This window comes from Schistocerca serialis, chromosome 1 (assembly GCF_023864345.2).
Source record: "Schistocerca serialis cubense isolate TAMUIC-IGC-003099 chromosome 1, iqSchSeri2.2, whole genome shotgun sequence".
In the NCBI taxonomy this organism is placed as follows: Eukaryota; Metazoa; Arthropoda; class Insecta; order Orthoptera; family Acrididae; genus Schistocerca; species Schistocerca serialis.
The window spans coordinates 662,339,473-662,352,391 of NC_064638.1; the positions used below are offsets into that span (position 1 = coordinate 662,339,473).

At 41.3% G+C, this 12,919-nt stretch overlaps 1 protein-coding gene across 1 annotated transcript in view; it reads left to right on the forward strand.

Annotated features, from left to right (window-relative positions):
• LOC126479789 (5'-3' exoribonuclease 2 homolog) overlaps positions 1 to 12,919 on the forward strand; it is a 427,511-nt gene that overhangs the window by 126,860 nt on the left and 287,732 nt on the right. Inside the window, exons 11-13 of the mRNA XM_050103814.1 lie at positions 7,391 to 7,498; positions 7,692 to 7,781; positions 10,984 to 11,140. Of these exons, the coding sequence (XP_049959771.1) occupies positions 7,391 to 7,498; positions 7,692 to 7,781; positions 10,984 to 11,140 (355 nt within the window). The remainder of the gene's footprint in view (positions 1 to 7,390; positions 7,499 to 7,691; positions 7,782 to 10,983; positions 11,141 to 12,919) is intronic.

The window sequence follows — 12,919 nt, forward strand, 5'->3', positions numbered from 1 at the left end:
TGTGTGTCACAGGAAATGATGATTGTGGTGTGACCACCTGGATTGTAAAGATGGTTACAGCCTGTATTTTTTTTTTAAAAAAAAAAAAAAAAAAAAAAAAAAACCCTCAGTTTCATGGTGTGATGCTCATTGATGAAATGCATGGCTATTGAGGTGGGACAGTCGTTAGCGGGCAACCTGTGGGGAACCTGCTGCACCTCAGTTGTATAAGGTGTACCTAGGCACAGAGGGCTCTGTTTAGGTAGACTTTTATTTCCCTAGCTACTCGTGGGACCGAGATGCATTCTTCAAAATATTCCCTTCCACTTGCCAGCAGAATGGGTCAGCCACTGGTAGGTACCAACTTCCAATCAAATACAAGGATTCATGTAGCTAGTCCACAAGACTTGGGTATGTTTCAGAATCTTAGTGTCTGTAGTAACAGAATGCATGCTGCCAGTCAGCGTGTGTTTTTATTAGTTAAAAGGAAAGAAGGAAGCTTTGAAAAATGGGTTAGAGGGAAATGCAGGTATGTTAAAATCTATTAAGTGATTGTGGAAAGAGATGCTTGTAGTCAAAACCTCAAGTTCCCAACAAGTGACTAACCTGCAGAAGGGCAAAAATCCTTGGGGGATATGCTATTGAGACTAAGCTCCATACCACCTGAAATTACAGTAAATATGTTGCAATTGGCAGGAACCTGGTAGACATCCCTAAAGAAGATCTGAAGGTTGAGTGGGACCAGAAAGGCATTGTAGTCAAGCAGAATATCATGAAAAGGGTGGAAGGGGATCTGATCAAATCAAACTTGTTCATCTTCACTTTTAATAGCATGAAACTCCCTGTGCATATTAATGCGGGTTTTCTTCACTTAACCATACAGCACTAAGACCCCAACCCAATGCACTGTTTTAAACATGAGCTCTTTGGGCACATCACTCTTGGGTGTAAGAGATAAGCCACTTCTGGCAATTGTTGTAAGGCTGCCTATGAAGGAGTTGGATGTTTATCTCCTCCAAAGAGTGTGAATTGTTCTGGATCTCACCCTGTCCATAGTAGGGGCAGTTGTGTCTTCCTTGAAAAATGGAAGATACAAGAGATCAAAATGTTAAAAACGGATTCCCTATGGTGAGGTCAAGAAGATTTATAAGACAATGTAGGCCGCACACATTCATTACTGCCTTTGCTTCGGTTCAAACAGCCTGCTGCACAAACAAAGCTTACTAGTGTCAGCACTAGTACCTGCCTTTGTCATTACACTTCTGCTGCTACAGTTACTTTGAAGCCTACATTTCACCCCAGAACATCATACAGGGCTGTGGTAGCCAACTTTGTGGGGCTATCTGCTCCTCCAAAGTATCAGTCTGGTACATTACCCAGAGCTACCACTACCACTGCTGCAGTTGTGGCTCCGAAGCCTGCCCAGGGCAAAAAATCAAAGACAAAGGTAAAGACTTAACCGCTGATGCGGACTGGAGGTAAGTAGTCTCACAGTTTCGATATTGCTCTCTCCAACATTCCTCATGATTCATTTTCGGAACCGATGGAACTTGATGTTGGCCTAGAGCATTCATCTCGCCCCAAGATTTAGCCTCCACCCACTATGGGTTCCTCTTCCCGGTGGAAAGGTGGAGTGAAATTGCTGCTGGGATAAAAGGCTGCCTTACTACAGGGGAACTTTAATGGGTTCAGGACACATGTGGTTGAATTGAAACTCCTGGCATACCCATGCCCCCTGTGTCTGTGTTGACAAGAAACACCTTTTAAAGCCACTGATGCCCCTGTGCTATGGGGCAGCACCCTTCACCGAGAAGATGAATTAACCAGAGACAGAGCCATGGGAGGGGTTGCTGTGTTTCTCAGTGACACACATTTGTCCTCTGCTCTCTCTATGGCTACTGACCTACAAGCAGTAGCCATTGCTGTTCATATGGTTCAGATCATCACTATCTGCTCCCGGTATTTACCTCTGCAGGATGCGATACACTCGGAGGCTCTTGTAGGCCTTATTGCACAACTCGCTTACCCATTTCTCCTACTAGGTGACTTCAATGCCCATAATGCATTAAGGGGCTTGAGCTGTACTTGCCCCAGGGGTCGAGTCTTGTAGAACCACATGATCTCAGGAACTGTGTAACCTCAGCATCGGCAGCCCCAATCATTTCTCAGCTGTTACTGGGTCATTCAGAGCCTCTCTTTGTCCTCTGCAGCCCTTGCAAAACATCACGGTGGAAAACAACTGATGACTTTTCACTCCAGTGATCACTTCCTTCCCACTGTGGATCCGCTTACTGAACAGAAGCCACTGAAATGGATGTTCAGCAAGGATAACTAGATGAGACTCAGACAGCTGGCTATGTTTGAACACCACGACTGCATAAAAATTATTCCTTTCCATCTTGGCGTGGTGGTACTGCAACCTTCTATTGCTGCTATTTAAAAAACAGTCTTAGGTTACAGAATGTTATTTATTAACTTAATAATGATGTGCTTCAACTGGATAGACATCATTAGGTTCCGTTAAAGGATCAGAAATTTTCTGCCAAAAAGCATCTGTCTAGAAGGCATGATACTGCATAAAATGTACTAAAAGGCAACCCCATGGGGGCAATGATAAGAATAACAGCACAGAACAAGAACTCGTGTGCAAAATGTAAACCAGCCGTATACTAAAACGGTGCCAGAAGGCCATCCGTATTCACATAGTGTATGTATTACCTCGTGTGCAAACTGTGAACCCAGCCGTATACTACAACAACGCCAGAGGCTGTTGGTATTCACATAGTACATAAATATGTATGCACTATACATATGTATCCACTATTGAATACCGACGGCCTCTGGCGCCATTGCAGTGTACAGCCTCTGGCGCTGTTGTAGTATACGGCTGTGTTTACAATTTGTGCGTGAGGTCGTGTTTTGCATTGCCATTCCTGTTGTCGCCTCCATGAGGTTGCCTTTTAGTACGGTACATGCAGTATCATGTTTTTGGCAGAAAATTTATGATTTTTTTAAACATAACCTGATGATGCCCTGCTTGGGTAAAACACACAGTTCTTAAGTTAATAAAGAACACAATGCAACTACAACTGTTTTTTAAATAGCACCACGACAGCATCCTGGAATGGGTGGACCACATCACATGAGCAATCCATCATGCTGCTGATTTATCCATTCCTGTGTCTTCAGGTCATCTTAGGAGGCAACCTGTACTGTTGTGGACCTACGAGTGCTGTTCAGCAATCTGGGACAAACGTGCAGATCTTTAACAGTTTAAATGCCTGCTTTTCAAGTTGGAAGAGCCGAGGCGTGACATGCAATTAAGAAAAAGGTCGCGGCAAGCATTCCTGGACTCTATAAACTATTCCACTTGTTCTAAAAAAGTATGGGAAGTTATCTGGAGGACTTTTGGTAAACACAGTTGTTTACCAATAGCAGCAGTACTGAACCAGGGGTGTCTCCAAAAAATGTCTGGAGATGTCGCTCACATGATGGCAGAGCGTTTTGCAGTGACTACTGCCAATGCCAGCCAGGATCTGGCATTTTGCCACTACTATGTGACTGCAGAGAGGGGCAAGTTGGAATTCAGATCCCAGAATTTTGAGCCTTACAACTTCCCTCTCTCCATGTGGGAGCTGGAATCAGTGCTGTCTGAGACTTGTGATACTGCATCTGGTCACTACCAGATCTGGTACTGCATACTTCAGCATTTACTTATAACATCAAAAGAAATCCATCTCAAATGTTTTAATTTAATATGGCAGACAGGTCACTTCCGCAACTTGCGGAGAGAGGCAATTTTGATACTTCTCCTCAAACCAGGAAAGGACCGCACTTGTCCCAGTAGTTACTGGAGTGTCACCTTAATGAGCTTTGTAGGAAGGCCTCTGGAGCAAATGGTTAACCATTGTCTCATCTGGTTGTTAGAGACAGGCAACCCCTTAGCTGCTCTCAATGTGGATACCGGAGATTTCGATCCACTTTGACAACCTGGCTCTACTAGAGGCGACTGTTCAGCAGACTTTCCTACGTAAACATCATTGTCTTGGTATATTCATTGACATCCGTAAGGCACAAGACACTACTTGGAGACATAGTATTCTCGTGCAACTCCATGACTGGGATATTCGTGATCACCTCCCCATCTTCATCTGGTCTTTCCTGTCTTGGTGGTGATATTTTAGGTCACGACTCAGTGACATTCGGTCAGCTTATTTTGAGCAGTAGGATCATGTTCCTCAGAGCTGTGTTTTAAGTGTTACCCTCTTTACTGAAACCATAAAAAGTGTCACGTCTATGGTACGACTCCCCACACAATGTTCCTTATTTGTGGACGATTTTGCAGTTTTCTATTCCTCCTCCAATGTTGCAACAGTGAATTGTCAGTTGCAGCTTATAGTGCAAAGGTTAGAGGTGTGGTCTGCAAAGATGTGTTTTCAGTTTTTGGCAGATAAGTGTGTGTGTGTTAATTTTAATAATTCACATTGTATTTTTAATTTACCTGACTTGAATATGAGGGATACCATTCTACATTTTAAAGACTCAGTGACGTTTCAGGGCCTCATTTTTTACTCCAAACTGTTGTGGTTTCCACACTTAAGAAACTTGAAAGCCAGAATCCAGAAGGCACTGAATATCGTAAGGTGCCTTAGTCACAGATCTTGGTAAGCAGCAGGACATGTGTGCTCCAGTTTTTTAGGGCTTTTGTACATTCACAGCTAGACTATGGATATGCAGTGTACAGGCCAGTGAAGTCTCCCTCCCTGAAGATTATTGACGTCATCCATCATGAGACGATAAGGCTGGTCACTAGTGCTTACAGAAGCAGCTCCCACACCCAGTCTCTTTGCTGAGGCTGGGGAACCCCCACTAACCATCCAGTGGAAGCTCTTTATGGTGCATCAGGCATGTAAGCTCCTCACAGCGCTGACTTCACCTGCGTACCACTCTGTTGCTCGTCCATCACTGGAACGTCTTTCCTGAATCGTCCATGAGCAGCAGTGCCATTTTGTGTCCATGTACAGTGTGTGCTGGAGTCTTGGTGTGGAGCAGGTACAACCCCAAATCCAGGGTGCTAACCGCCTGCCATCTTTGTTAGAGGCCCAGATTAATTTTAGATATAGAGCAGTACATGAGAAATTGCACTCCAGCATATGTTTTTAATACATTATTTAAGGTCATTTTAACTGAGCACCACAACTCTATAGCCATCATTATGGATGGGTTGCAACAGGGGATGACTCCATTGCTTGCTCTGTTTTCTTCCCTAATTGTGTCCTCAATATCCAACTGCCTGGTGACTACTCTGTCTGTGACACAGAATTATATGCAATCTTGCAGGCACTGGAGGAGACGAGATATTCAAGTGCTAAATTTCTTGTCTCTTCCGATTCTCTGAGTGCTTTTCTCTCTCTACAACACTGGTATCCAGCAGATAAAGTAGTCCAGAATATCCAGGACACTGTCCTCCAACCACAATGTCTGGGGAAGGAGGTGTCATTCTGCTGGGTACCAGGGCACGTGGGTTTTGCGGGGAACAGGAGGGCAGATGTAGAAGTGAAAGAGAGGGTATCGATCCTCAGTTATTTCACTGTGCCGTCCCCTTGCATATTATCACCTTGTTGTTGAGATACATATTCTTGCATCGATGGGAGCAACGGTAGCTGGAAGTGACAGACAATAAGCTCCTTCTAGTAAAGCCCACAATGCGGCACGCACGCACGCTAAATCACAGTTGCCTCATGTTGGAAGTATTTAATTCTTTTTTGAAGCTTTTTTTCCGTTAATTGGTTTGATGCGGCCCACCAAAAATTTCTCTTCTACGCCAACCTCGTCTCGCAGAAACTACGAGGGTTCAAACCTATCATACTCTGTGCAGAAACAAGTGAATAAGTGACCTGAACTTTTTACTGTGACCATATTCATTGTGTATAATTAGGTCAGTGGACATGGGGACTTCCTTGTGCCTGTGCACATACTGGCCCCTAGAGCAGTAAGCCTGTGCATAATCGTTCTAACTGATGCCATCACCATTTAGGAGGAAGTGCACAAATATTTCAGACGTTCAGCCAGAAAGATGTACTTACTCGCAGAAACCAGTCCATTATTCTTCCACAGCTGCCGAGTTATATTGCTCTGTACAATGCATACCTTGTTCAACAGATCTGTAATCCCCTACAGTTGATATCAAACACACATAGTGGAGTAAGATGTGTGAATTGTGAGATCAACACATTTTTTCCTATTGTCGGCTTTTCATTGAGAGAGCCCAATGTTCCTGGAAATATGCTGTTGTAGGAGACCTGTTTACATTGTGGATAAAAATGTCATCGACTGAAGAGACCTGTATGTGTCGACATACAGTGCATTGTTACTGTGAATATTATGATTTGACAACAGTTGTATCATTGGGTCATTATCTGCCTGGCAGTTTCTGTCAGACTGACTGTGAGTCAGAGGAACCGTTGCCCTCAAAGCAGCCTGGGAAAGTGTCTGTTGCACTGTACTGTGACTATCTTCTTACAGGTCACCTCTGCCTCTGGGTAATGTGGAGCTCCAAAATATGCCTCCCGTGGTGAGTGTTTGATGTGGTTGTGGCCTCTCTTGTTTGTTGCCTTCTGTCGGAACCCTTTCAGGAATTTTCTCATCTTCAAGTGCTCATGCAGCAGCACAGTTGGTAGTTGGTGGGCTGACCAATTTGCTGTGAGTGTGCAGAGTGACAGAGAATGAGGTGCCTGCTGTTGACCAGCTGGCAGCTTGGCTGCTTTTGCAGCCATCTTTATAAGAGTGGTCATCTACTGTGTCATCTGCTTGAATATGCTGTCCAGTTGCTCACACCCACTATTAACTCTTCCCATTTGTGGCAGCAATTCGTAACTTCCTATGATGACATTAGTGTGATGCATTTTGATTGATAGTCTCAAATGTCCCAGAAGTGAAAGCAGTGGCTCCAGTTTTCCGAGTAAATGAGCTTAATCAACATTGATAAATCCTACTGTATTCCTACTGAGCTCAGACACTCGATATCATTTTCTTTCCTTTTGGTTTTTGTGAATTATATAGTGACTCATTCAGTGACTAGATATCTTAGACTCTGGTGGCTCCATAAAATCTTTCAAATTAGATTAAATTAACCATTTGGCTCGTTAGAACAAACTCATCATTTTTGGTTTGAGATTGTGTGGCCGGCACAATCTTCACCTGGCCCCAGAGTGGAGTCCGCAGTTTTGATTAGATTGTTTGGTGAACACTCAATGCATACTCTGGTAAAAAGCTGCTATACAACTATATCAGTAATACTTATGGAATTTCTATGTACCTTATTGTAATTTGGAGTGTCGAATTTTACATCACAGTGTTAGTAAATAGTTTCAAATTTTTGTTATAGTAAATATGTATTTCTTCTTTTTAGGGTTGTGCTTCATGGAAGTGGTACTTTCCATATCATTATGCTCCTTTTGCATCAGATTTTATCAATATAGGTGTGTTATCAACAGAATTTGAAAAGGGAACAAAACCAGTGAGTATTAACCTATCTCTCAACGATGATGCATGTGAATAATTTTATTTTATGTGTTGTAAACATTGCAAGGATTCTAACTGACTGTACTGTACAGAACAATTACCTAAGGAGAACTTTTATTTGCATGAAGTACTAAAGTGAGCATTATATCCATTCTACTGTGTCTGATTCTGGTTGTTTCTGTTTTCAGTTTCGACCACTTGAACAGTTGATGGGTGTGTTTCCTGCTGCTAGCAGTTCCCATGTCCCTGCACCATGGGCTAAACTTATGAGTGATCCTGTAAGTATATGTTTAGTTCTCTTTTGAAGTATTATTTTGTAACAAATGTTCATATGTTATAAAAGCAACAAAAATTATCTCAGATTTTCAAATTACAATTGGAAGTGATAGTGGGACACACCTTCCTGTGTGTTGATATGTTGACCACCCCTGTTCTTATAGTTCCATCCAAAACTCTTTACATACTAAGCACACTAACCTTCTACACTGCCTTAATTTTGATAGCTGACTTCAATTGTACATGTTCCATGAAGCACAACCCTAAAAAGAAGAAATACATATTTACTATAACAAAAATTTGAAACTATTTACTAACACTGTGATGTAAAATTCGACACTCCAAATTGTACACCATACAGTGTGGCCACCCTTGAAGGGTGAATAATGCAGTAATGAGCAATACCTACCCCAGTATGCTGAAGGGCTTACTAAGGCCTCCATCCCAGACTGGAACAGGTGAACTGTAGTCTTTCCCATTTCTATGCTGCACCAGTTGTAACACTAAGCCGTATGAGTCATAAACACTGTGGAAGACCCAAGTGCAATATATGTCCAGTACAACTGCTAAGCACATCCTACTCCAGTCCTGCCACATGCTTACATTATCTGAACAGATGCAGAGCCACATTTGAAAGTAGTCATGTCATACACAAGCTCTACTGTAATTTCTAAACAACATTTTATATTGACATGATCACCAAACAGCTCTCCACCCAAATGAATGGCACCGCCAAACTGTAGCCAAGACCAGAGTTGACCATTCAGTGGTAGAACACACTGTTGAGCACAACGTACTCAGTTTTATTAGTCACTTCACAACTCAGGCCAATTGAATTCTTCCCAACACCAGCAGCTTTGACTTACATAGATGAGTGTTGTCCTTGCAACACATCCTTTGATCGTGTAATCCTCCTGGCCTCAGTCTCTGTGGGCCACTGCCCCACACCAATCTATGTTTTTGCTCCATGACCCTAACTTTACTCATTCTGTACGCACATCATCTTGTCCATAGTATCCTTCTTCCTTTGTTCTACCTCCACCTCCCAATCCACAAGTCATCATACGCTATCCACCACTACCCTGCATGCATGCATCCAGAATATGCTCATCAGTGCCACATTCCTATCTTGTGCATCTGCTGCCGTTCCCTTATTCTCCCTGATCGTGTCCTCAAGATCTGACAGCCTGGAGACTTTACTGTCTACAACACGGAATTATATGTGATATTGCTGACACTGGAGCAGATGAGACGTGTTTTGAGTGCTAATTTCCTTGTCTGTTCCCTGTCCTCCAACAGCAAAGTCTGGGGAAGGAGGTGTCTTTCTGCTGGATGCCAGGGAACATGGGTATTTCAGAGAATGAAAGGGCAGCTGTAGGAGCCTAGGAGGTGTGTCATGATCCTCAGTCACTTCGGTGTGCCATCCTCCGGCAGGCTATCACCTTGCTGTTGAAATACAGAGTCATGGGTCAGTGAGATAATGAGTGACTGGAAGTGACAGACAATAAGCTCCATCTAGTAAACTTACAACGTGGCCACGGCATACCTCCTTTTAACCACATAGAAGAAATGAAGTCTTCCGTACTTGTATTCACATAGGCCACAACCCTATGATGCATGGCTACTTGCTATGGTGACAGGACCCTTCAATGTGTGATGTTTGGGGCATACAGATCACTGTGCACCACATGTTATTAAGACTGTGTTTTATTTTTAGGCCAGAGGATGGTGACAGATGTTCCAAAAGATCTGCCCTTAATTTTAAGTGACTTTCAAGTGAATGTGGTAAATTATAAAATTTTGTGAAATGTCTGACATGTTTCCTTATATTTTAGGGAGATGGTCATCGGGTGTTAACAGGGTGACTGGCTCACCCATGCTTTTTGTAAGTGGTCCGCCAGTTACATTTTCCTGTGCTGTTGTTTTAGTTCCTCTGTTGTTTTTCTTATGTTTTAATCCCCGGTGTAGCACCTTTCACCGTTTCTTCGTTGTATTAAGATGTGTGTGAAAGAGTGATTGTTTGGGTCCATGCGAGTTAGGAGGGACCAAGTGCATGAGTCATTTTATTGGCTTGATTCCCACTGTGTGTAACAATTTTAGTACGCACTGATGACCTTATTGAGTGCCAGTACACAAGCGCGTGCGCGCGCACACACACACACACACACACACACACACACACACACACACTCTCTCTCTCTCTCTCTCTCTCTCTCTCTCTCTCTCTCTCTCAGTAAAAAGTGAAACAGTGTTAACAAATAATGTAAAATTGTAAGTAACCTCTTTAGCATTGTGGTGTTTTAGTTTCTTTTACCAGCATCAGATGACAGGTTCCCTGTTCTCTCACAAATTTTTCACTTCATAGTGTTACGATTCACTACGGGAGACTTCTGTCTCATTATTTTAAAAACTCATATCTTTAAATCACACAAAACAATGTAATTTTGTAAGTTAGTGGCCTCATCTTTTGGCATCACAAGAAGGATAACTGTTTTGCACTTATGCAACAGTTGCTTCAGTTTTTTTCCCTATTACTTCACCTGGATTGACAGTATCTCATAGATCAGAAGAATATCATCTCATTATTTTTCGCTTATTAGTTCCCTGACACTTGACATTATGTACTGTTATCATACAAACTGAACACACAAACGGCAGTGGACATTCTTAAAAAAATGTACAATTATATAAAAGTATCATCACTGTTGAAAAGCATCATGTATGTACTGTGCACGGAATTCAAATGTAGGAATATTGCATGACAAATTATTCAATTGTAAGTGCTCCATTCCCCTAGTCGACACCGTGACTTGCTGTTTGAGATTAAGAGAACAATGTAATTTAACAATTCAGATCTTCGAAGTAGAATACGGTTTCAGTTCATATTTCAAGTTAATTTAATTGTCCATTAGATTATTCACATCATATTATGAGGTTCACCTCTGTATGTATTCTTGTAAATTGCAATTTGTATGTGGACAGTACGGTCTGCCATTTATCTAGAAACTTGAATAGGAATATATTGTAACATTCCTAATTTATAGAGTTGATTGTTAGTGTAATGCAGATGTTACAGTAACTTGTTTGTTCTATTTCATGCCAGTATATGACTAACATTTTGTCTTGAGAAATGAAAATGAAATAGAATAATTGTTTTATAAAGTGTGTGTGAACTGAGTTGATAGATTTTTAATTTTTTTCCAGGACTCCAATATAATTGACTTCTACCCTGAAGATTTTAAAATTGATTTGAATGGCAAAAAATTTGCATGGCAAGGAGTAGCTCTTTTGCCATTTGTTGACGAGACAAGACTATTTGCTGCACTTGAACCGTATTACAGTTGTTTGACTGCTGAAGAAAGTAAGATCTTTTTCTTTAAGAAACGCACTTCCTTATTTTTAACAATAATTACAGTAAGCATCTGCAGTCTTCCTGTTTGTGTGATGAATTACATTATTTTTTGACTTAGACATTGTTCTTCATTAAGCAGATGACTGAGTAATGTTATGATAACACACAGTGCTCTCATCCAGAATACTGACCACTTGTCAAATTGTCTGTTGTGTAAATGAAAACCTTTTACAGACACCTTTAGTCATCGATAAGTTCAGTTATTTGTATATTACGAGAGCTTAGAAATGTAAAGAAAGAATGAGAGAGTAGGGTGCTCGACTCATATTTTTTCCTTCTATCACTGCCCAGCTCAATCATATTGATAAAAATCATGCAAATGATTTTTAGGCCTACCCACTCCCCCCTCCCCCCCACTCTCCACTCCCCTCCATTCCAGGATGTGAGCTGCGTATCATCTGTTGTGAAGGGTCTTCTTCATACTCCTGCTATCAAAACAGCAACTACAAACATTAAAGTTCGTGGTGTCCTTTTTTGAGGGTTCTGTTTTCAAATTTTTCTTGAGCAACAAATGTTGAAAATATTTACCTGCAACAATACTGAAGGAGTAAGTATAGGTTTGCAGTTGAGAAACAAAAATGGAACCACACAAAATAATTTTATTTTTGGTTGGTGCACTTTGTACACAGGCGTGCCCGCTCAAGGGTTAATTCCAGAGGTATGCGTAAAACATCATCTGAAATTCTGCTAAATGCATTCTCTGAAAATTATTTCGAGCAGTTAGTTCATGAGCCCACGCTAATAGTAAATGGTTGTGAAAACACACTTGACCTCATGGCAACAAATAATCCTGAGCTAATAACAAGCGTCAAATCAGATACAGGAATTAGTGAACACAAGGTTGTCTTAGTGATACTGAATATTGTGACTAAAAAAAAAAAAAAAAAATAACTACTCAAAAAAGCAGATAAAAATTCATTTGATGCCTTCCTTAGAGACAAGCTCCACTCTTTCCAAATTAACAACTTAAACGAATGCAAAATCTCCAAGATAGGCAATCTTTTACAGAAGCTCAAAATTTAGCGTGGACTGCAATGCGAGATGCTTATAATAGTTTCCACAATGAAACTTTGTCTCAAAACCTGGCAGAAAATCCAAAGAGATTCTGGTCATATGTGAAGTATGCTAGCGGCAAGACACAATCAGTGCCTTTTGTGCATGACAGCAATGGAAATACTATAGCCGACAGTGCTGCCAAAGCGGAGTTACTAAACACAGCCTTCCGAAATTCCTTCACCAAAGAAGACGTAGTAAATATTCCAGAATTCAAAACAAGAACAGTTACCAACATGAGTAACGTAGAAGTAGATATCCTTGATGTAGTGAAGCAGCTTAAATTTTTTAACAAAAAGTCTTGTGGTCCAGACTGTGTATCAGTTAGGTTCCTATCAGAGTATGCTGATGCAATAGTTCTGTACTTAACAATTGTATACAACTGTTCGCTCGACGAAAGATCTGTACCCAAAGACTGGAAAGTTGCACGGGCCATACCAATATTCAGGAAAGGTAGTAGGAGTAATCCACTAAATTACAGGCCCATATAATTAACATCAATATTCATCATGATTTTGGTACATATATTGTGTTCGAACATTATGAATTGCCTCAAAGAGAACAGCCTATTGACACACAGTCAACACGGATTTGGAAAACATCATTTTTGTGAAACACAATTAGCTCTTTACTCACATGAAGTGTTGAGTGCTATCGACAAGGGATTTTAAATTG